Source organism: Caenorhabditis remanei, chromosome IV (assembly GCF_010183535.1).
Source record: "Caenorhabditis remanei strain PX506 chromosome IV, whole genome shotgun sequence".
NCBI classification, from domain to species: Eukaryota; Metazoa; Nematoda; class Chromadorea; order Rhabditida; family Rhabditidae; genus Caenorhabditis; species Caenorhabditis remanei.
The window spans coordinates 21,017,584-21,038,096 of NC_071331.1; the positions used below are offsets into that span (position 1 = coordinate 21,017,584).

At 37.1% G+C, this 20,513-nt stretch overlaps 5 protein-coding genes across 5 annotated transcripts; 2 read left to right on the forward strand and 3 right to left on the reverse strand.

Annotated features, from left to right (window-relative positions):
• Positions 1-1,051: 1,051 nt before the first annotated feature.
• GCK72_015505 (uncharacterized protein) lies at positions 1,052-1,895 on the reverse strand (the record flags this gene model as incomplete). Its single annotated transcript, XM_053730921.1, has 4 exons — positions 1,052-1,118; positions 1,170-1,237; positions 1,286-1,346; positions 1,759-1,895. 4 exons carry the CDS (start codon positions 1,893-1,895, stop codon positions 1,052-1,054), a joined length of 333 nt encoding a protein of 110 aa, XP_053585693.1.
• Positions 1,896-5,233: 3,338 nt separating this feature from the next.
• GCK72_015506 (uncharacterized protein) lies at positions 5,234-7,619 on the forward strand (the record flags this gene model as incomplete). Its single annotated transcript, XM_053730922.1, has 4 exons — positions 5,234-5,260; positions 5,312-5,383; positions 5,429-5,544; positions 7,409-7,619. 4 exons carry the CDS (start codon positions 5,234-5,236, stop codon positions 7,617-7,619), a joined length of 426 nt encoding a protein of 141 aa, XP_053585694.1.
• A 2,351-nt stretch (positions 7,620-9,970) lies between these two features.
• On the forward strand, positions 9,971-13,977 carry GCK72_015507 (uncharacterized protein; the record flags this gene model as incomplete). Its single annotated transcript, XM_053730923.1, has 6 exons — positions 9,971-10,118; positions 10,329-12,621; positions 12,667-12,987; positions 13,039-13,141; positions 13,213-13,614; positions 13,660-13,977. The coding sequence occupies 6 exons, from the start codon at positions 9,971-9,973 to the stop codon at positions 13,975-13,977; spliced, it is 3,585 nt and encodes a 1,194-aa protein (XP_053585695.1).
• A 3,328-nt stretch (positions 13,978-17,305) lies between these two features.
• GCK72_015508 (uncharacterized protein) lies at positions 17,306-17,515 on the reverse strand (the record flags this gene model as incomplete). Its single annotated transcript, XM_053730924.1, has 1 exon — positions 17,306-17,515. One exon carries the CDS (start codon positions 17,513-17,515, stop codon positions 17,306-17,308), a length of 210 nt encoding a protein of 69 aa, XP_053585696.1.
• Positions 17,516-19,901: 2,386 nt separating this feature from the next.
• On the reverse strand, positions 19,902-20,279 carry GCK72_015509 (uncharacterized protein; the record flags this gene model as incomplete). The annotated part of the gene is made up of 1 exon (XM_053730925.1): positions 19,902-20,279. The coding sequence occupies one exon, from the start codon at positions 20,277-20,279 to the stop codon at positions 19,902-19,904; it is 378 nt and encodes a 125-aa protein (XP_053585697.1).
• Between the last annotated feature and the right edge of the window lie 234 nt (positions 20,280-20,513).

Here is a 20,513-nt window from a genome sequence, read left to right on the forward strand (position 1 = left end):
CCACAAAATATTATAACAATTTATGAATCGAACATAGAACCCCATTTTTGTAGTTGACGACTTTTTTGTACGGACACTCCCTAGCAATTTATATATCGACAAAATAATTTCTCCCTCAAATCGAGCAATTTCAGTGCAAATTAGTGCGATTTTTGAACTGTCGTCTTAAAATGACTATAACTCGCTAGGGATTGCTCGTACAAAAACGTTGTCAACTACAAAAATGAAGCTAAATTTTAGATCTGTACGGTCCGTATAAAATTTGCTCGGTGGGACAATCAGTATTAACATGCCACACTCTCAAGTTTGGACCTTTTCAATTGGTACTGTATAAAACAGAATCTTTCAGTGTTCTCCTCAACTTACAATCAGCACTCGACGTCCCATACGTGTGCTTTTACGATAAGGAGTATAAGAATTGTTTGTAAGACTACTAGTGGATTGAGTTCCAAAATTATCTGAAAGTTTTTTTCCAGCTCAAAAAGGGTGTGTCTGGAGGTCGTGTGCTGGCTACCCAATGCAATTCAGCCACGTCATCCCACAAACTTATTGACGATGGGCAAAAATACCGTCGGCTCCAATGTTGGTGACCAGGAAGAACGGATAGTAATTGGTTTATTCTTTTTTTATAGGTAACTAATATAACACCTTTTTTTTCCAGAAAAAAAGAGAACGTCGTTTTCCGAGGACAGAAATCGGTGGTCACAAGAATCAAAGACGTAGAACTACCGATCTACAAGGAAACCTTGGAGACAGGTTTTTTAAAAAGTTTTTTTTTGAAAATTCATATATAAAAAGTTTTTTCAGTTTGTTCGTATCCGTTTGCTATATGAGCTTCCAGATCACGTAGCGTAGATTAAAAAAAATTTTTTAACAAATCGATTTTCATTTGAACTTTAATAAATGGTTGTTCGTTAGAAATGGTTGTTTTATAAGTTTTTTGGCCCAAACTGTTTTTTTCAAGTTAAAATTCTGAAATCTGAAATAAGGTGCTAGAAATAACAGGTATGTGCTAAATAATTATTTATTTTTATCAAAATACATCAACTGATTACCAATATTCGGAGACAACATCCTCTTTTTCTTCAACCTCGACATTCCATTCGTAATGAACCAACCTGGAAATGGCATTTATTAGTTTTTGAGTGTATTTCAGAAAACTAACTTACGATTTGTACACCGATTCAGAAACTATTGGTCGGACTACTTTCCTTTTTCTCATCTTGATCTCGAATTCCTGAAATATAATTTTTACTTTTTAAAACTTTTTTTGAGTCAAACTAACACTTTTTTCCTTTTTGACACAATGAACTCCGCTAAAATCGATCTTGTCGTTGAAGACGGCACTGAAATGAGTTATTTTGCAAAATTTGGTTATGTTTTCAGAAAGTCACAAAGATTTGAAAATTTCAAAAAATCCAAGCTTTTGAAACTAGTCTAGCCTTATTCAGCTCGCCAATAGCTTCCAGAAAAGTACCCACAAGCCTAGGTTCCGTGCAGGTTGGGTCCCACCACGAAAACTACAGTAACCCGGGGTACGGTAGTTTTCGTGGTGGGACCCAACTTGCTTCAAATCATGGCATGATTACACTTTTCTGAACCACATTTTCACGCTGAATCCAATTCCGCTATTGAAAAATCGAAAAAATCACACCCCGACCAAATTGTTTCATGATTTTTCATGATATTGGTCACGATTTACATCACTAGACCGATTTCATGACCTTCCCTGACTAGTAAGATAAGAAAAAGACTTACAAACTATCCACTTCCGTCATTGATACGTAGTAGCACCTGGTCTTGTCCATGCCACAAAACAGGGTTCCGTTGGCTGTGAAGTAGGTCGCGGTGTCAACACCGATGAGGGTCAGGAGAAGGGATGAGAGGAATCTCATGTTCTCAACTGAACTCAATCGGACTGCGGTGGTGAATGAGGGAACAATCTAAAAGTCAGAAACATTTTTTCAGGAAATTTCAGAAAATTTCGATTTTCTCGGAAATTTCTCCAAAAAATCACTTTTTCGAAAAAAAAATCGCAACCGAACATTTCGAAACCAGATGTTTCACAACAGGACGTTTTAAAACCGGTCGTTTCCCAACCGGACTTTTTGAAGCGGTTGTGAAATGTCCGGTAGAAAAATGTATTTTTTTCAAAAAACACCGATTTGTGTCGAAATTAGATTAAAAGTGCTCAAAATCTAATGTAAACCAGTGCAACGTACAAAAATGAGAGAAAATACAAACTTTTCAATTTTTTAAAATTTTCTAAAAGGTTTTCGTGTTTTTTCAACAAAAACCTCACGTATTGATGAAAATCAGTGTTTTCTATTAAAATTTTTAAAATTGTATTTTTCCAAAAGTTTTAGTGACACACCTCATTCCAAACAATCCAAATAAAAGCAAAAAATAAATTTTTAATTAGTATTCAATAAAAATCAGGGGAATATAATAATTGGGGGACCAAGCCATTCAGTAGGCAGTCAAAGTGATGGGGGATAAGAAATAAATTGAATTTTTAAAAAACTATGAATACGAATATTTGTGGGCGAACCATCGGGATAAAATGAGTCAGTTGAGTCCGTTGGGGGTCCCCTCCCTTCCTCGAAAAATCCAATTTTCTGAAGAGACGGAGACACCCAGAAAAAAAACTAATCTGAAAACCAATCTATTCACAGTGGTCCCGGAGCAAAGGGTTCTGCTCGAGAGGGGCCGTTTGTCTGCGTCTCTCATCTTCTCAGCACTATTTTGTTTGAAGCTGTCAGAAAAGAATGACTGAACTCCCTTCCCTTATTTTGACAACCTCAAACAAAAATAGTGTTGAGAAATGAGAGACGCAGAGAAAATGCAATTTTAAAACAGCTGGAGAAGTCCATCTGTCCTGTCACTTTCTCCATTTCCCGCGGGTTCTATTTCTCGACCAAAAAAAGATTGATTGCCATCTGTTCCAAGGGAGTGTAGGGGGACACATTTCCCTTTTTTTCTATTCTACACGTATTGGGGAGGGAGGAGAAGGGTGACCACAGACCAAATATCGTGATTCTATTGATACCAAACATGACATGGCTGGGGTGACGTTGGCGCGTTTTCTTGCAGTTTGTTCGAGATAGCACATGTTAATCCCATTTTCAAAGTGGAGTTTCAGAAACTGAAAGAAAAAATCTTGAATTTCGGAGATACAATTGAATAGATCTCCTCTTACTGATTCCAGTGATACCAAATATGGAATATCTGGGGTGACGTTGACGCGTTTCATTGAAGGAATGGATTTTCTGGAGTTTTCAGACGGTTTTGGCTGATTTCAAAGTGTGTTTTTAGCAGATTTTTGGAAAAATTCAAGATTTTGTAAATAAGAATTTGAAAAATTTTGTTTTTCTGATTCCAGTGATACCAAACATCACATGGCTGGGGTGACGTTGACGCGTTTCTTTGGGGAATGAATTTTGAGGCAATTTGAGATGGTTTTGGTTCATTTCTAAGTGTATTTTCAGCAGATTTTCAGAAAATTTGGAAATTTTGAACATATCAATTGATAGATCTCGTCTCGCTGATTCCATTGATACCAAATATGACATGTCTGGTGTGACGTTGACGCGATTTCTAGAAACTTCGCTAAAGAGACGCAGCCGTCGATTCGCTTCTGCCTCTTTCAGAGCAATTTTCAGACCACACAGAAAGAAATCTGGAATTTTGTAGATACCAATGGCTAGATCTAATTCTGCTGATTCCATTAATACCAAATATGACATGTCTGGGGTGTCGTTGGCGTGTTTCAGACACATAAGCGAATTTAAAGCGCGTTTGGATTCTTTTAACTCGATTTTTGGGGGTTTTCTGAAGTTATTTGTAGTTTGTAGTTTCGAAAGTGCTATCAATTTCTCAATTTTCCTGTACGTCGTGCCGCAAGTTTTTTTTCGCTTTTTGCTAGAGAGACACAGACACCGATTTGATAAGATAAGGGGTCACTCGCAACAACATTTTTTTAATTGGATTGGAGGATTCAAGGAGGATTTTCAGACCACACTGAAAGAAATCCGGTATTTTAAAGATATCAATGGATAGATCTTGTCTCGCTGATTCCAATGATACCAAATATGACATGGCTGGTGTGACGTTGACGCGTTTTCTAATGAGGAGAGGGAATTGTTCACTGCAGAGACCATTTACGTCACAATCGTTGTGTCTCCGTATCGCATATCTCGGAAAAAATTGGGTCGGCCAGTTTTCCCTTTTCTATGTTAAGTTTAAAATTTTGATTGTTTAATGGAATAGCCGATCGATAATATTGTTTTCTTATTTTTATAAAATTCTAATTATTTATAATCCTCCATCGCTTCGACTGCCTATCGGAATGGCTTGGTCCCTCTATTGCTGATTTTTATTGAATTCTTATATTTCATATTATTCTTCACTTAGATTGTTTGGAAATAGGTGAGTCACTGAACTTTTTTTGAAATTAAAGAAAACTTTTCTAAAAAGTAGTCATTTGAACAAAAATTCTTTTTAACATTGAAAAATGATCATCTTCAACTGGAAACCTGCTTTAAACCCTTGAATTACTTACGGTAGTTTGAATCTTGAGTACATAAACTACAGTACTGGCCATAAAGAATGTGGCACTTGCAGTTTTTAGTAGAAAATGGTCAAATTTGTGAGTGTGAGACGGCCTCCCTGATAGTTTTACAATATCGATTGTTTATGGAGTGTATAGATCACTAATATATCTTCATTTTTGTAGTTGACAACTTTTTTGTACGGGCACATCCTAAGAAGTTATCAATCGTCAAAGAAATTTTTCACAATTTTCGTCATTTTTCAGTGCTAAAAGGGGAAATTTTCGAGCAGTTGGCATTGACTGCCTGTAACTTCTCAGGATGTGCTCGTACAAAAAAGTTGTCAACTTCAAAAATGAAGCTCTGTTTGTGATCTATACACTCCATAAACAATCAATACTCTAAGACTATCAGGGAGGCCGTGTCACAGTCACAAAGATGACAATTTTCAACTAAAAACTGCAAGTGTCGCAAGTACTGTAGGGGAAGATTTGGGAAAAATTCCGCGATTTTACAAAAAATTTCACTAAATCACTGTTACACAGACAGTATCTTTTAGTTCTGAATGCGTGATTCAAAATTAGAAAATTGAAAAAAAAGTTGAAATTGTATTGTTGTGTTTCAGCTTGTCAAAAAATTTTCTCAGCAATGAAAAATATTGGCAGCCATTGTCATTAACAATAATGTCAGCAGAAACGGGTTTTTTTTCGGTAAGCAATTATCAAAAAATACTGTGAAAAATTATGATTATGAACTTTCAGGCGCTGCACCTTCTCGCCATATTTGACCTGTACTTATGTTTCCCATATATAAAGTATATGAGACAGAGTGAAGTAAGTATTTTATTATGCTGTTATTATTTAAACTAACATTTTCAGTTCACTGAAACTTTATCACGTGTAACGGATCTACTCTTCAAAGAAGTTTTGAAAAGAGAGATGAGGAACAAAAACGGTGCCAAGCAGAAATTGGATGTACCTCGAAACGCTGTTTCGTGAGTTTTTGTGTTTTAGTGAGAAATAATCGTTATTCTAAAGGTGTGCAAGTTTATTTTTTCAGTTAAATCAAAACATATGAAACATCTTCCTCGTGTTTATCTCATTGCTGTCTAAAAAGTACTATAAGAAAATGGTTAGTTACCCGGTTGCAAAAAACTATATTAACTAACATCTCAATAATGAAAATCAGCACATTCTTATTTTTTGCAGGTTCTGATATGATGCCATGTTGCTCAAACTCTGCAATGGAATCACGAACAAAAACAAGGTCACATTCTCCAACTCAATGGGAAAAGATTTAGGTAAATTATCCAATATAGAAACAAGTAATAGGCAACAACAAAGTTGAGTCCTGAGTACTTACAGTACCGGACAAAAAGGTATCAACTTTGGCTGTTTTCAGTGGAAAATGACTAACTTTGAGAGTGCACCGTAATAATTCTGAATGACACACTATAAAAAATTTTAATGAATCATATAGATTGAACGTAGAGTTCCATTTTTGTAGTTGACAACTTTTTTGTACGGACGCTCCCTAGAGAGTCGTGGTCAGTTTAAGACAACAGCTCAAAAATTGCACTGAAACTTGTCGATTTGAAGGAGAAATTACTTTGCCGTTATGTAACTTGTTAGGGATTGTCCGTACAAAAAAGTTGCCAACCACAAAAATGAAGATCTACCCTTGATCTGTATGATCCATTAAAAGTTTTCTTGGTGTGGCATTCAAAATTACTACGGCACACTCTCAAAGTTGGTCATTTTCCACTGAAAACAGCCAAAGTTGATAACCTTTTAAGCGGTACTGTATGTTTTTCTTCCAGGATGATCAATCTGGTGCAAGTGGATCAGGGATTTCCCACCAATGTATAATTAGAAAGAATTCAACCAACACTTTGCTGGCAGACAGGAGGATTCAAAAATTGAGTTGCTCACCTTTGTGTTATAATTGTTATTATATTTATTATGTCATGAAAATAAATAGAAATTACATCTCGGTTTGTAGAATAAAATATACAAGCACTGGTCTTATTTTTGATTAAAACTGTGTACCAAAAATGACAAAAATGAAGCTTCGAATAACAAATTGACAGGCTTCAAAAATACCTTTTTTTACTTCTACTGATTTTTTAATCGAAAATGTGAACATTTTTCATGGCTTTTCAGAATTTCTTTAAATACTGAATAATAGTCGAGAATTTGACTAAAACGTTCAAAAATTCGAAAATTTTGAATTTTGGGGGCAATTATCCGGGCCTTTACATGTATGCTATGACTCAATAAGATTGGGATTGTTAAATGAAGATACAAAGATACACATTTTCTCAGACAACTGACCACTAAACAGCAGTATCAAGGTTATTTGTGTCACAATCGTTGTGTCTGCGTATCGTATCTCTCAAAAAAAATTGGGTCAACCTGTTTTCCTTCTTCTAAGTTTAGTTTACCCCATTTATTGGAATAGCCTATTGCAATATTTTTATTTTTATAAAATTCTAGTTATTTCTTATCCCCTATTACTTCGACTGCCTATCGGAATGGCTTGGTCCCCTTATTACTGATTTTTATCGAATTCTTATATTTTATATTATTCTTTTATTAGATTGTTTGGAATAAGGTAAGTCATTGAACAGTTTTTGTACTTAAAAATAGGTTATTTATACAAAAAATACTGGTTTACATAAAAAATGAATAAAGTTTGACGTTTTTAACAGAAGATCTGCTTAAAATCGTAAACCCTCGGTGATTTGGAAATGGTGTTTTCCCACCGACGGGGACGGCGTTATGGTATACTCCAGATTTTGCCTGTAAGGTGGGTTTGTATATATTTTATGTTGTATGTCCTATTTGTTTATTTTTCAGTCCAAGATCACTTTGGTTCTACGAGATGGAAAGGAATTCTTGGACTAACGTTCAAGATTATTTCTTTGTGCGTTACGGGGTGGAGGTTCCAGACGCGGCCACTTGCTTTGCTTATGTGACATCTTCTCCTCATGAGTTATTTCCACTGGAGGTGGTTTTGGTAGAGGAGTTGGCGCCTCGCCTGCATTTTCGTAAGGTGGAGCGTCAGTAGTTGGATTTCAATGTTGGTTTTGTTTGTTGAAAGGAATTTTAGTTGAAAAGTAAATATTTTTATTTAGAAGAATTTTGTGACAAAAAAAAAGGAAACAACTTTTTTAATTTTAACAGGATGCATATTTAATGAATATAGAAGGTTCTATAAGACTACTTTTGTGAAGTGAAAGTTCGTGATCATATTTTATTATTCAATTGAGTGTGGCTTCGTAGGCATTGGTGTAGTATATGCTAATATCATGGAGAAACAGTTGGGATTTTGTCCGATGAGGTGTTGTTGTCTGTGTTGACTTCGTATGATTCACAAAGAGTTTTGTGATGAATGGGTCTGTAATATATCAGGATTTGAAGTTGTATGGTCAAACTTAAATGATAGTACCTCTGGAAGCAGTCCTTTTGTTGGCACAAATTGTGTGCTTGACGGAGTCCCCGACATCTGGCCGCGTGATGATTTGCGTGATGGGTGCAAATGACACAGATTTGTTTGGAGGCCGCCAGTAGTAGTTTCTCGGCTTGGTCGACCCTTCCGCAATGTTGGGTCTCATGGTCAGCTTGTTTGCAGAACTTGCACGGAGCTGGGACGCGGACTGGACGATGGAGAGCACGGTTTGCTTGGTCGGTGATGGCACGTAGTTGAAATGAGATTGCCATGCGCTTTGCGTCCTCGTTGATTTCTGAGGCAAGAGATTGTCCTGGGCGCTTCGACATTGCGATGGGTGGATTGGTTAATTGTGCTTTGCTGAAATGCATTTAGTTTTAGGATAACTTTGTGGTATTGGGAACAACGAGGTAATTGAACGGAATGGTAATTATTTTAAAATGTGAAGTTTGTAAAAAAGGTTTTTTAAAGCGTTGAGTTAAGATCATAAAAGGATTTCCATCTGGTCTGGTTTAAACGCCTATTACGGCTATGGTGTCCACTGAAACATCTTATGACTGCGGGAACGCAGCATAGATAGATCATGAGAGACATGATGAGCATTCCGAGGACGGTAAGGATGATGGTGATGGATCCTTTTGTGATCGTGTTAATTATGCTCCAAGGACCGGGAATATGCCAAAGATGTATTTCTGAAAAACTCTTTTCTGAATGGAGTACTTGGTTTAAGTATTCTATTAATGATGTGTGGGATACGTATATCAATTTTCCTTCAAGTTTATACGTATTATTTTTATTTCCGCAAATTACAGTACAAGTTTCTTTGGGAATAGATTCGTTGAATTTTCTATGAATTTTTTTTTTTTTTTGATTTTCAGAATCTGTATGCAGAAATTTGGATTTTTTTTTAAATCACCAATCGGTGGATCTCGTTATGGTGGTTCTATTGATACTAAACATGATATGGCTGGGGTGACGTTGACGTGTTTCTTTGGAGTAATGTTTTTTCAGGCGTTTTAAGATGGTTTGGGCTGATTTCCAAGTGGATTTTTGGCAGATTTTTGGGAAAATGTTAGAATTTGAAAGTAATAATCAATAGATTCCATCTGGCTGATTTTAAAGATACCAAACATGCTATCGGCTGGCGTGACGTTGACGCGAATTTTGACGTCTCGAAAACTGAAATTAGAAAGACCGGCGAGTTCACGTCAATTTTACGAGAAAAATGAGAAAATAGTTTTTGATAAACCAATCTTTTTTTTCCTGAACTGCCCCGAAAACCCAAAAACTTGAATTACTAGAAAAAGTGTCCAAATTCATTTCCGTTTGATTTATTTCCAACAATCGCGATCACCAAAAATGCGGTTCAATACGATTCCCATATTTGTATTGATAACATCCTTAGCCTCTCGTGGAATATCATATCGTAAGTGGTGGAAAGCGAGTTGTATCGACTGGCGTGATGTTGACGCGTTTTCTAGGGGTATTATGTGTCACTAGGTGATCCAGATGTGCTAAAACTAGTCTAATTTTTCTTAAAATTGCCAAACATTGATAATCGGGGGTAACGTTGGCGCGTTTTACTATAACAACGGGTATTTAGAAAAGTATTAAAACGACGCGTGGCTCAAACTGGGGTGACATCGGCGCGATTTAAAAAAAGACCAGGGTCACGGTAAATTTACGGAAAAAAATCTAGAAACTGTGATTAAAATCAAAAATTTATGACGTTTTTACAATCAATTTTTTCTGAGATGCTCCCAAAACCCAAAAACCTGAAAAAAATTTGAAAAAATGTCCAAATTCATTTCCATCCCATTTATTCCCAATTGTTGCAATCACCAAAAATGCGGTTCAATACGATTTCCATATTCGTATTGATAATATCCTTAGCTTCTCGTGGAATATCATATCGTAAGCTTTAGAACAGGACTAGGAGCACTGGACCAATATGTACGGGTAGCACCAAAATGTATCCTATAATTTCAGCGCCAACAACTACTATCAAGCCAAAGCCTTATCCTCACACTACGACAAATGCAATTTCCACTTCTCCTCCACGTACTAATCCGCCTGATCGTGGTTTCAAGTATAACGATCTGAATGATGATGAATCAGGTATGTAAGACTTATGAGAGTGATTGAGGGCAATCAGACACAATTTGTTGCGTATCGACGTGGCTTGTGTTGGTGACGATACGAAGCTTCATAATATGAGAAGCAAATTGAACTATTTAACACGCGAGATAGTTGCGAGGGTTTTCAGCAGCGGCTGTTCGATCCTATTTTGAAATAAATGCTGTCCTCCTTAAAATCCCTAATTTTCAGACTTAACCACCGAATCCAACTTCCTTATCTTCCTCACCAAAATCTCCTCCATCGCTCGTCTTGCCAATACAATCAAATTGCAATCAGACATCATGAATCATTCTGGAATCGACAATACAATCGGTGAGCTTCTCAACTTGGGTCCCTCCAATGCGTCCGATCTTCGGAAACTAAAAATAAGTGGTCTGAATAAGTTTATGGATGTTCTGAAGACTACTATCCAATCAATCGATATGAATAATTATGTGAAGGACGGTGAACGTTATATCAGCGTTTGCGAAGGCATTCGGGTTGGAGCGAAACCTATTCGTAGCAACTCGCCGTATTCTTTTCCGTTTTCTTTTCGAGCTGAATTTTATAAAAAAGTAGAAGGTTTCCTGTATAAATTCAATGACAGCGTGATCGACAATGCACTCGGAAAACTGAGATCAATATCCACTACTCTTCAAACAGTACAGACGTATTCATTGGATGAGTTAGTTTTTGAGAATGAAGTGATCGAAGTTGTCAGAGGCTTTCAAAATCTTTCAAATGAAATGGAGGATGCGAAGAATGATGTTATTCAATTGAAAGAACATATTGCATCTCTGTCCGACTATCAATATTTTAAAGATGAATACGAACGGAATCCAGAGTTAGAAAAACCAATGATATTGATTGGTCTCGCCGAAACTTGTAGGGATTTTCGGCGTGTGAAAATACCTTCTTCAGTTCAGAGGGTTTTAAAACGGAACTTCGGTATACTAGATGATATGAAAGAATTCGTGAAATCGCTTGGAAGTGTTTTTGATTTTATCGAGACAAATATGATCAAGTATCCAAATGCTCCATCAGCAGATCTCAAAGGATTTGGAGCAATCAGTCAATTGTCATCTGAAATCGATGATCATTCGTTGAATGGATTATTGAAAAATCAAACGAATATAGAGAAGTTGATGGATGGATTGAGTCCGATTTTCACGGCACAAAAAACATCAAAACTGGCAAATATAAGCTTCTCGACGAACCAGAAGACTCGTGATGTTGTTTCAAATATCTATTCAATTGTGAGAGATTTGAATGAAATTTCATCGAAAGTTGGAAACCAAGATAGCATATTCAATGATTATCGGCATTGTTTGAATACAAGTGAATATTTTTTAGACGGCGACCTGCCTAATGCTCTGGTTCATGAAGCTGACATGTGCGACAACCTCTATATACTATCGATGTTTTGGATCGATTATCAAAAACTTACAACTGAGCTGACCAATATAACAAGTTTAATAACATTAAAAGATCCAAATGACATTCTGGTATCTTACACTGAAATTTCAAAGGTTCACGTTCAATTGAAATCAATACTGAACGAACTGCAAAAGTCGTTGGATAACTTTAAGAAAATCCCTATATACTTCACTGCCAAAAGCTTTTATTATGACATTCAAAAAGTTTTGAGGTTTAAAGACTCGATACGAGGTGAACTTGAAAATGAAGGCTTTTCAAACGAATACATGGTTCACAACTGTTTGGAAAAGATAGGAAGTCGGTCAAGAGATGTGTTCCTAGCGAGTCGATTGATCCGAAAATTAGCCGCTTATGTTGGATCGGAGCAGTTTATTCTCTTGAAGACCTACTTCGATAGTCTCAAGAATCCTGTAAAACTATTCAAAGCTTATAAATCAATTGGGAATAAGATGATGAAGAAGTCGGAGAAAAAGAAAGTTCATGAACTGAACAAAATAGATTGGTCACTGGCAACTACGATTGATAGAGCAGTGACTGGATTCAAAAATGTTTTGGAAGTGAAGAAATTGGTGGAGCTGAAAATGTTGGAGCGATTGCTGAGGAATAAGCTAAGTGTACGCAATGAGATTGTGAAAATTCGAGTGTGGAGTATATACCGGAAATTGCATAAGAAATGGAGAAAAGTTTACGATGTCATCGCTCGGATTGAGATGGGTCTCGAGTTTTTTGAAAATTGGATCCAGAAAAAAGATATATCGACATTAAGAAATATTTCGGAGTATGGATCATTCTTCACTGGTTTCGAGAAGATGCCTGATATGTGGATAGATGATTCGTTATTAGAAGTACTGGATTACGTGATACCACTGGTTGAGAATGGGACATTGCGGAATGAGTTGATTATTTTGAAATCAAAATTGAATCGGATGGCTTCTATGGATTTGAAGTTCTCTAAGTATAACTATGAAAAAGTTCCGGAAGCATTCGGAAAGTTTGACAAGTTTTTGAATGAATTCTTCTCTGAAGATTTGCCGATTGGTTCAGAGGAAGTGACGGAGGATTGGACGTGAGCATTTTACAGTTTTACCCAAATAATTTGTTTCTTTTTCAGCATCTACTACATGTGCCTCCTACTCCTCATTTTCATTCTAATCACTGGAATCGTTCTATTCATTTTGTGGTACTACAAACTGCTCTGCTTCAAACAACGGAAAAATAGGACCCTGTGCTCAGTTGTCGATATGGATGCAGATGATAAAACAGTGAATCCATTGACAGAAGACCTTCTCGTCATTATGGTTGTGAATGCGTCAATGGGTGCGATTCAGCAGAAATACGAGTTATGGATGGAGTTGATGAAGATGGTGGTGAATGAGACAAGAAATGAGAATAGAGCATTTCCGTATGTTCAATTGGCTATTCGAAAGAATTGGTTAGTTTTATGGGTTATAATTATAGTTAATTATAATTGGAACGTTTTCAGGGATGTCAAACTTCCATTGAATCCGTGGACGGCACTTCAATCCATCAGAATTCATGCGAATACTTTTATGACTCGGATTGGAAACATTTTCACAGTTACACAGGTATGCATGCGTCGCAGCTTGAGTCGATACTCAGCGAATGAGAAGATATAACTAATTATACAAGTTTCCAGGGACCCATGAATGCTTCCGATGACCACGACGACACACGCATCGATTTCCTCTCATTGATCGTCAAGGACGAGGTGGAATACGCGGTGATGATTGGACAAGCTCAATCAGAAGATGATCCGAAAGACCCCAACCTCTGTGCCGCATATTTCAGTCAAGGTCCAGGTGGATCAGTCAAGATTGGACCGTTTACTGTGGAGACACTGGACGAGGCACCATTTATGTGCCAGGGAACAGCCCAAATTGATGTGACACTGCGGACTCTGAAGATTACGGACAAAAGAAAGAAGAAGGTCTCTCGGACAATCAAACACTTCCATATGTCTACTTGGAATGATGAGGATATTCCTCCATTTGGATATGAGATGTGTTATCAGGTTATGCAGACGATCATCAAGTCAAAAGTGAGTATCTTGTTTCAGTCTGAAAATATATTGATTATATTCCAGAAACCCATCCTGGTTCACAACACAAAAGGAGTTGGCAGTGCGATGGCTTTTGTGGGACTGGAATACACTTCGAGAATGATGGAATACCATGAGGAGTACACGTACAAAGATGCATTTGGAAAATTGATTGAAAAACGTTACTGCTCATTTCAAAATGCTCGCCAAATTGGATGGATGCACGTGGGATCCATCTTCTTCACCAGCCGTAACCATAATCTGGATATGTACATGTTCAATCAGATGAACAATGTCTTCTTGGAAGTGGATAGAGCAAACAGTGGAGTTCCGAAGAATGAGAATGGTGTCAAGTGGTGCTAGAGAGGAATGATATAATTATTTTACGAATTAAAATAAAAATGAATAGAAATCACATCTCGGTTTATAGAATAAAGTATACGAGCTCTGGTCTTATTCAAGATTAAACGATGTACCAAAATTTACTGAATGAAACTTCAAATATCAAATTGACTAGGAATATTTCTTTTTCTCTAAGAACTGCAATAGGGCCTTACGAAACTCTGGGACACCTAAACAGTACACCAATTTCTAAAAAATGCACTTTTGGCCGAGTGGTCCTGGTGAACTTGACCCTTTTGCGAAATACCGTTAGTGGCGGTAGTAAGCTTATATTCTGTGACTTGACGTTGAGACATCTTTCGAGAATAATGGGTAAAGTGACTGTGCGCTGAGGCCTTATATACCCAAATTAAGGGGAGGGGCAAAAGAGGATGGGTCACTTTCCTGCGTACAGGCTGTAAAAACAGTATGGTTGGTGACCTAAACTCGCTGGTCTGATATAAATGATAAAATGGATTCGAGCAATTTCTGACCAGATGAAATTATTCCAAGAAGACAGAGCAGTGAAGAATGGTTTGTGAACAAAATTATCTAGAGCAGAATTATTTCAACTTTGAAAATCAATGCAAAACAGCTTATTGCTTTTAGTGATTTTCAGTGATACGGAATCGTGAAGCATTCAGGAGAGGGACGTCATCTAAATTGCTGTTTTTATTCATTTTCGATTTATTTTTGCATATCAGAGAAGATAGTATCCTCACATAGTATCTTTTCATTAGTCCGTTTTGGGACTATATGTGCAATTACTGTCATTTGGTATCCGTAGACCGTATACCCATTTCATCGTATATTTATTGGAAACAAACATTTCATCTAATATCTAGAGAGATATGCATCAGTTTGATGATAATTTATCCAATTTGTCATGTATACTTATTGAGATATGCATCAGTTTGATGATAATTTATCCAATTTGTCATGTATACTTATTGACAAATTGGATAAATTATCATCAAACTGATGCATATCTCTCTAGATATTAGATGAAATGTTTGTTTCCAATAAATATACGATGAAATGGGTATACGGTCTACGGATACCAAATGACAGTAATTGCACATATAGTCCCAAAACGGACTAATGAAAAGATACTATGTGAGGATACTATCTTCTCTGATATGCAAAAATAAATCGAAAATGAATAAAAACAGCAATTTAGATGACGTCCCTCTCCTGAATGCTTCACGATTCCGTATCACTGAAAATCACTAAAAGCAATAAGCTGTTTTGCATTGATTTTCAAAGTTGAAATAATTCTGCTCTAGATAATTTTGTTCACAAACCATTCTTCACTGCTCTGCCTTCTTGGAATAATTTCATCTGGTCAGAAATTGCTCGAATCCATTTTATCATTTATATCAGACCAGCGAGTTTACTGTAGCTTCACTAAGATCGTGCATGTTTTAATTGCTCGTTTTGTTCCCACTAAATCATTCAAACTGTCCTACAAATCTCATTCTTCAAGTGTCATCAAACTACAAAAGGAAAAACTGAGAATCTGGAGAAGTCAAGGTAATTCGACAAGGTATAAAGAAGTATCCAACTTGTTGAAGAGGCGCCTGCGTCCAGAAGAAAAAGCTTTGCATGAACGTTGTCTCGAAAACGGTAATCCGAAAGAGTTTTTCAATTTCATAAACTCCCGTAATAAAGAAAACAGCGAAATCGGCGTTTTGAAAAACAAAACTAATGAACCAATCAATGATGCTTTTGAAAAAGCTAAGATATTCTTCTCCGTCATGCTGACTTCGAAATTTTCATCAAATGCTTTAAAATTTATGTTCGTCCCCTTTTGGAATGTGGGTCTACTGTTTTCTCCCCCACATCTAAAGAACAAGTTAGGCTAATCGAGTCAGTCCAAAAAACTTTTATTTTTCGTGTTTTTCGTAAATTTAATATTCCTTACATATCTTATTTTGAATCCATTAAACATTGTGATATTCTTTCTCTTGAACATAGACGCATTATTATTGATTTAGTTTTTATGTATAAGATTCTTGTTAGTAAAGAAGTAAGAATTTATAACGACGTGCACATAAGTCTTCCTCGTTTTAGTAATAATTTACGCCGTCACCCCTATTATATCAAATCTAAACTATCAAACAGCACTAAGAACACTTGCCAATTTTTTACCAACAGGATTATCTCCTGTTGGAATAAATTTCACCCTCATATATTCCCCATTTTTCCTAATTCCGATGTGTTTCGATGTAATATTTCTTTTAATTTTGTGGAACCCTTTTTAATACTTAAACACTCTAACTTTTAAATTATAACTGTTTCTTTTTTTCTTTCTTATTTGTATAAGTGGTGAAAGTCCTTCAAATAAATAAATCAATCAATCAATATCCAGAACATGACAAAGTGTGCAAAAATCTTGCTAGCTACAAGTTATTCTGAAAATTTGTTTTCTGATTACTGACAAGGAAAAAAACAGTCTGTATGAAATGTGTACACTCAATTTTGTGCGTTTTAATGAAGAAAAATAACAAAAAATGCTATGTAATGAGTGGTGTAAAGTGGGCCAATCTATCTATAGTATCGGCCACAAGTTGATCAATTCTAGCTATTTTCAGTTGAACTTGACCTATTTTGAGAGGATGTCTCGGTATTTCGGATTGATCCACAAACAATTTTCGTATGGGCTTTACAGATCAAAAGTAGTACATCATTTTTGTAGTTGGCCATGTTTCTGTAAGAGCACTCTCTAGCAACTCATAGGCCGGCAAATATACTTATTTTCGAATTAACATGTTTCAGTGCAAAATAGTGTAGGTTATGACGGTTCACTTGACTGTAACTTGCTGGAAAGACTTGTACAGAAAAATGGCCAACTACAGAAATGAAGTTCTACTTTGATCAGTTTGTGCGTAAATCAGAAATATCGAGACATCCTCAAAGTTGTTATTTTCGAATTGAACACTGTAATTTCTGTCTGCGTGATAAAACGTCATAAACGTTGTATAAAAGTTCCATGTCTATTTTGAGCAGTTTCCAAAAGCAAACTTTTCATTTCAAAGTATAATTAGTTGTTTTGAGGTTCTATGGTCAAGAAAAGAGTCTATAATTTTGAATTCGTTATTTCGAGAGAGGAGTGAAAACACATTTTGTTTATTAAATTTTTTATTTGAAAAAAGTTATCACAAATAGAAATAAAATACCCGGAATATGAGAACCATTAAATTACTACTACGTTATAATTAGAGAGGCTGGAACCATTCCAAGGGAGTCGGTGGATTTTTGCATTTGTCGCCGCAGTAGCAGATGAATTCTTTCCAATGGTAGTCGATTGTTACAATCTCGGCAATACAATCTCGGCATGTGGTGAGGCGGTCGTGGCATCTGCTGGTAGTTTGATGGCATCGAAGGTGAACGATTGGATACAACTTTTGCACTTCTGAAGTTTTCCACCACTTTTTCCGCACAATCCACATAACTTCATATGATCACCAGTATAATTAGTGGGGCGTTTAGCCAACTCTATCTTCGATCCTCCGAGCATTTTTGATCCGATCGGCCTGCAATTAGTGTGAAACGCGCGGATCGTCTCCTTGTCATGTCCAGCGATTGAAAATGAGACATATACAAGGGTTTGGAGCAGAAGAGGTCAGAATGTCCAAAGTTGGCAGCAGAATACATAGGCATAGTCGAGGGGAAGGAGGTAGATTAGAATTCACAAAGAATCAGGGGGACAGAGGGGGGACCAGCCATTCAGTAGGCAGTCTGGGAGGCAGAATGAGATGGGAGAGTGACTATGTCTTACGTCAAGTGAAAACATATCTGCGTACTCTGCGTATTGCCTTCTGGGAAGAGCGCGCACCACTTTTAGGGTCATAGGCCTAGAGTATTCCCAGGAGCAGAGAAAATGGTGCGCGCTCTTCCCAGAAGACAATACGCAGATGACGCAGATATGTTTTCACTTGACGTAAGACATAGACACTCTCCCATCTCATTCTGCCTCCCAGACTGCCTACTGAATGGCTGGTCCCCCCTCTGTCCCCCTGATTCTTTGTGAATTCTAATCTACCTCCTTCCCCTCGACTATGCCTATGTATTCTGCTGCCAACTTTGGACATTCTGACCTCTTCTGCTCCAAACCCTTGTATATGTCTCATTTTCAATCGCTGGATACGATCACCACTGGCCGTCATTTGTATCTTTGCTGTTTGTCATCGTTCTCATTCACCCACTTCTTTTCCAATGCTTTCCGTGAAAGTTTTGTGAACGTGGTTTATCCCGGACGCAATAAGCGAGAAGTGTGGCAACATTCAGTGATCGACAGCAGTGACAGTGACCATCTCTTCTTCACGGTGTATACTCCAATGAAGCACTTTCAAGACCACGGATTCGGATGTTCAGATTTTCGGTCACACGTATCGGATTCGCGCCTTTGCCGACTATTCCTCCACCACTAAAGTGGCCACTATCAAGCATGGGTTGTGTGAGCGATAGGACAGTGAGAGAGATTGTAGATGAAGTGAACTTGGATAGCTACATTACGACCTTAATTCTTTTTGAGAAAATTTAATTCTTATTGTATTTTTATTGTAGATTTTTAATTTGACTAATAAAACTTAAAAATAATAACAGCCTATTTTTTCATACAAAACATTTCGGCTCTGTTCCAAAATCGGAGGCCCATAAAAAAATCGGAGGCCCATGGCAGAATCGGAGGACCATGGCAGAATCGGAGGCCCATGGCAGAATCGGAGGCCCATGGTAGATAGAGAATGTCATCGTTTCTAAATGATGAAAAACTACCTTATAAGCAGATGAAGTAGTGCAGAAGTCTGAAAACCATGTTGTAACTACATGATGCGCAAAGCTGATTTTTATTTTTTTCATTCATTGCTAATCATAACAGATCTTTTTAACACATTTATTTAATCAATAACATATATACAATTATTTACATGAAAAGAAATAATACATACATAAGTGAGTATACCTCCATACTTTCATGTGTATCTCAGCTGAAACAAATCCGTTTTGCATAATTTGTTTTTTCAAAGATAGCTGAAGTATCCAGTAAAATTGACATAAGTTTTTTGTTTGATGTGATCAGCTGATTTTTAAGATTATCGATTTTTCCTGATCTTGATTTCAAAATCCGAAAAAAAAACTTTTTATTTTTGAACTGGATCCTATGATTTTTTGAATTGAAAATGTTGAATAACGTTCATGAAAACAAAATATAATGTTAGAATGCTTCTGTGCTTCTTGATCATCGTGCTACAGCTCCAGAAGTCGAAAGTGGTATGCTCGGTGTCGTGGAATTAATAGGTCTTAATTCACGACCTTGAGTATTAAGCCTGGTCCATTGCCAGACTTACACAATTTACTCGAAATATAATAAATAATAAAATGAACACTAACAACTGCGTGAAACGTGAACCGCAACCATACTGAAACCAATATTGTTCTGGACGTGCTCTCCTAAACTCAACCTGATGACCTTACGATAAGGATCACTCTACATTCTGTGCATAAAAGGAAGAGGAAGCCGTCAGAAGTCGTCGTCTCTCGATCATTCACTCTCCGATGTTCTACCGTGTCTGCCGAAAGGAACCTTGGAGAACGGCTGGGTGGATCTCTACATGGAGTGCCGGCGGATGAAGCACACAAGCTTGGATCGTGGTCAAATCCAACACCTTCACCGCCAACTACGGCAGCTCTGGAGAAGCCTAACTTCAAGGGCAAGAGAACTCTTTCTGGTATTCATGATGATAAAGTTGTTAGTTTTCTCCTCTTTCTGTTACTCTCATATACTAAGTTTGACACGGGCCCACCGTCCCTAAAGGTGTCATTTCATGTGCTGACTTTAGAGGGAAGGTGAACCCCGTCAGACTTAGAATGCGAGAATAACAAGAGAGGAAAGGTTGACAGGTTTATTCAATATGGTGAATGGGACGTGAGGATACTTTAGTTTCCTTGAGTTCTTGGTGAGCCAGATCATCGGTGGAGTCCTTGTTGGAGACGGTCGGTGGAGCCACGGTAGAGATCCCGATTGGTGGAGCTTCCGATAGTTGAATGACTGTCCGAGAGAGCAAGAGTCCAAGAGTAGAGCCACGAGAGTCGAAGAAAGAGTGGTTGAACTGACGATTCCGTTTCCTTATATGCAGCAAATCGAGGGCGATCGTTATCTTGGGGTCGGCACAATCAGAGGTCAGGGCACGCAAGTAGTCGACGATAGTTGTTGAGCATTTCCTCGGGAAGGTCACGTAACACGTATTGAATTCATTGTCAAAACCATTTCTTATAGCCATTTTGGTTAGATATTTGTGAATCTAACAGACGCCATAGAGTTGTTAGGCTGGTTATTGAAGGTCGTGAATTAATGGCTAGTTAATTCCACGACACTCGGCTAAATCGTCATAACTCATTGAAAAATGGTTCAAAATGGTTGAAAATTGCGGGGAAAGATGCGTATTATGTTTATCAACAATCTTAAAATTAAAAATAATGTTTTTGAGAAAAAAATTTTCGAACTTTTTTTATGC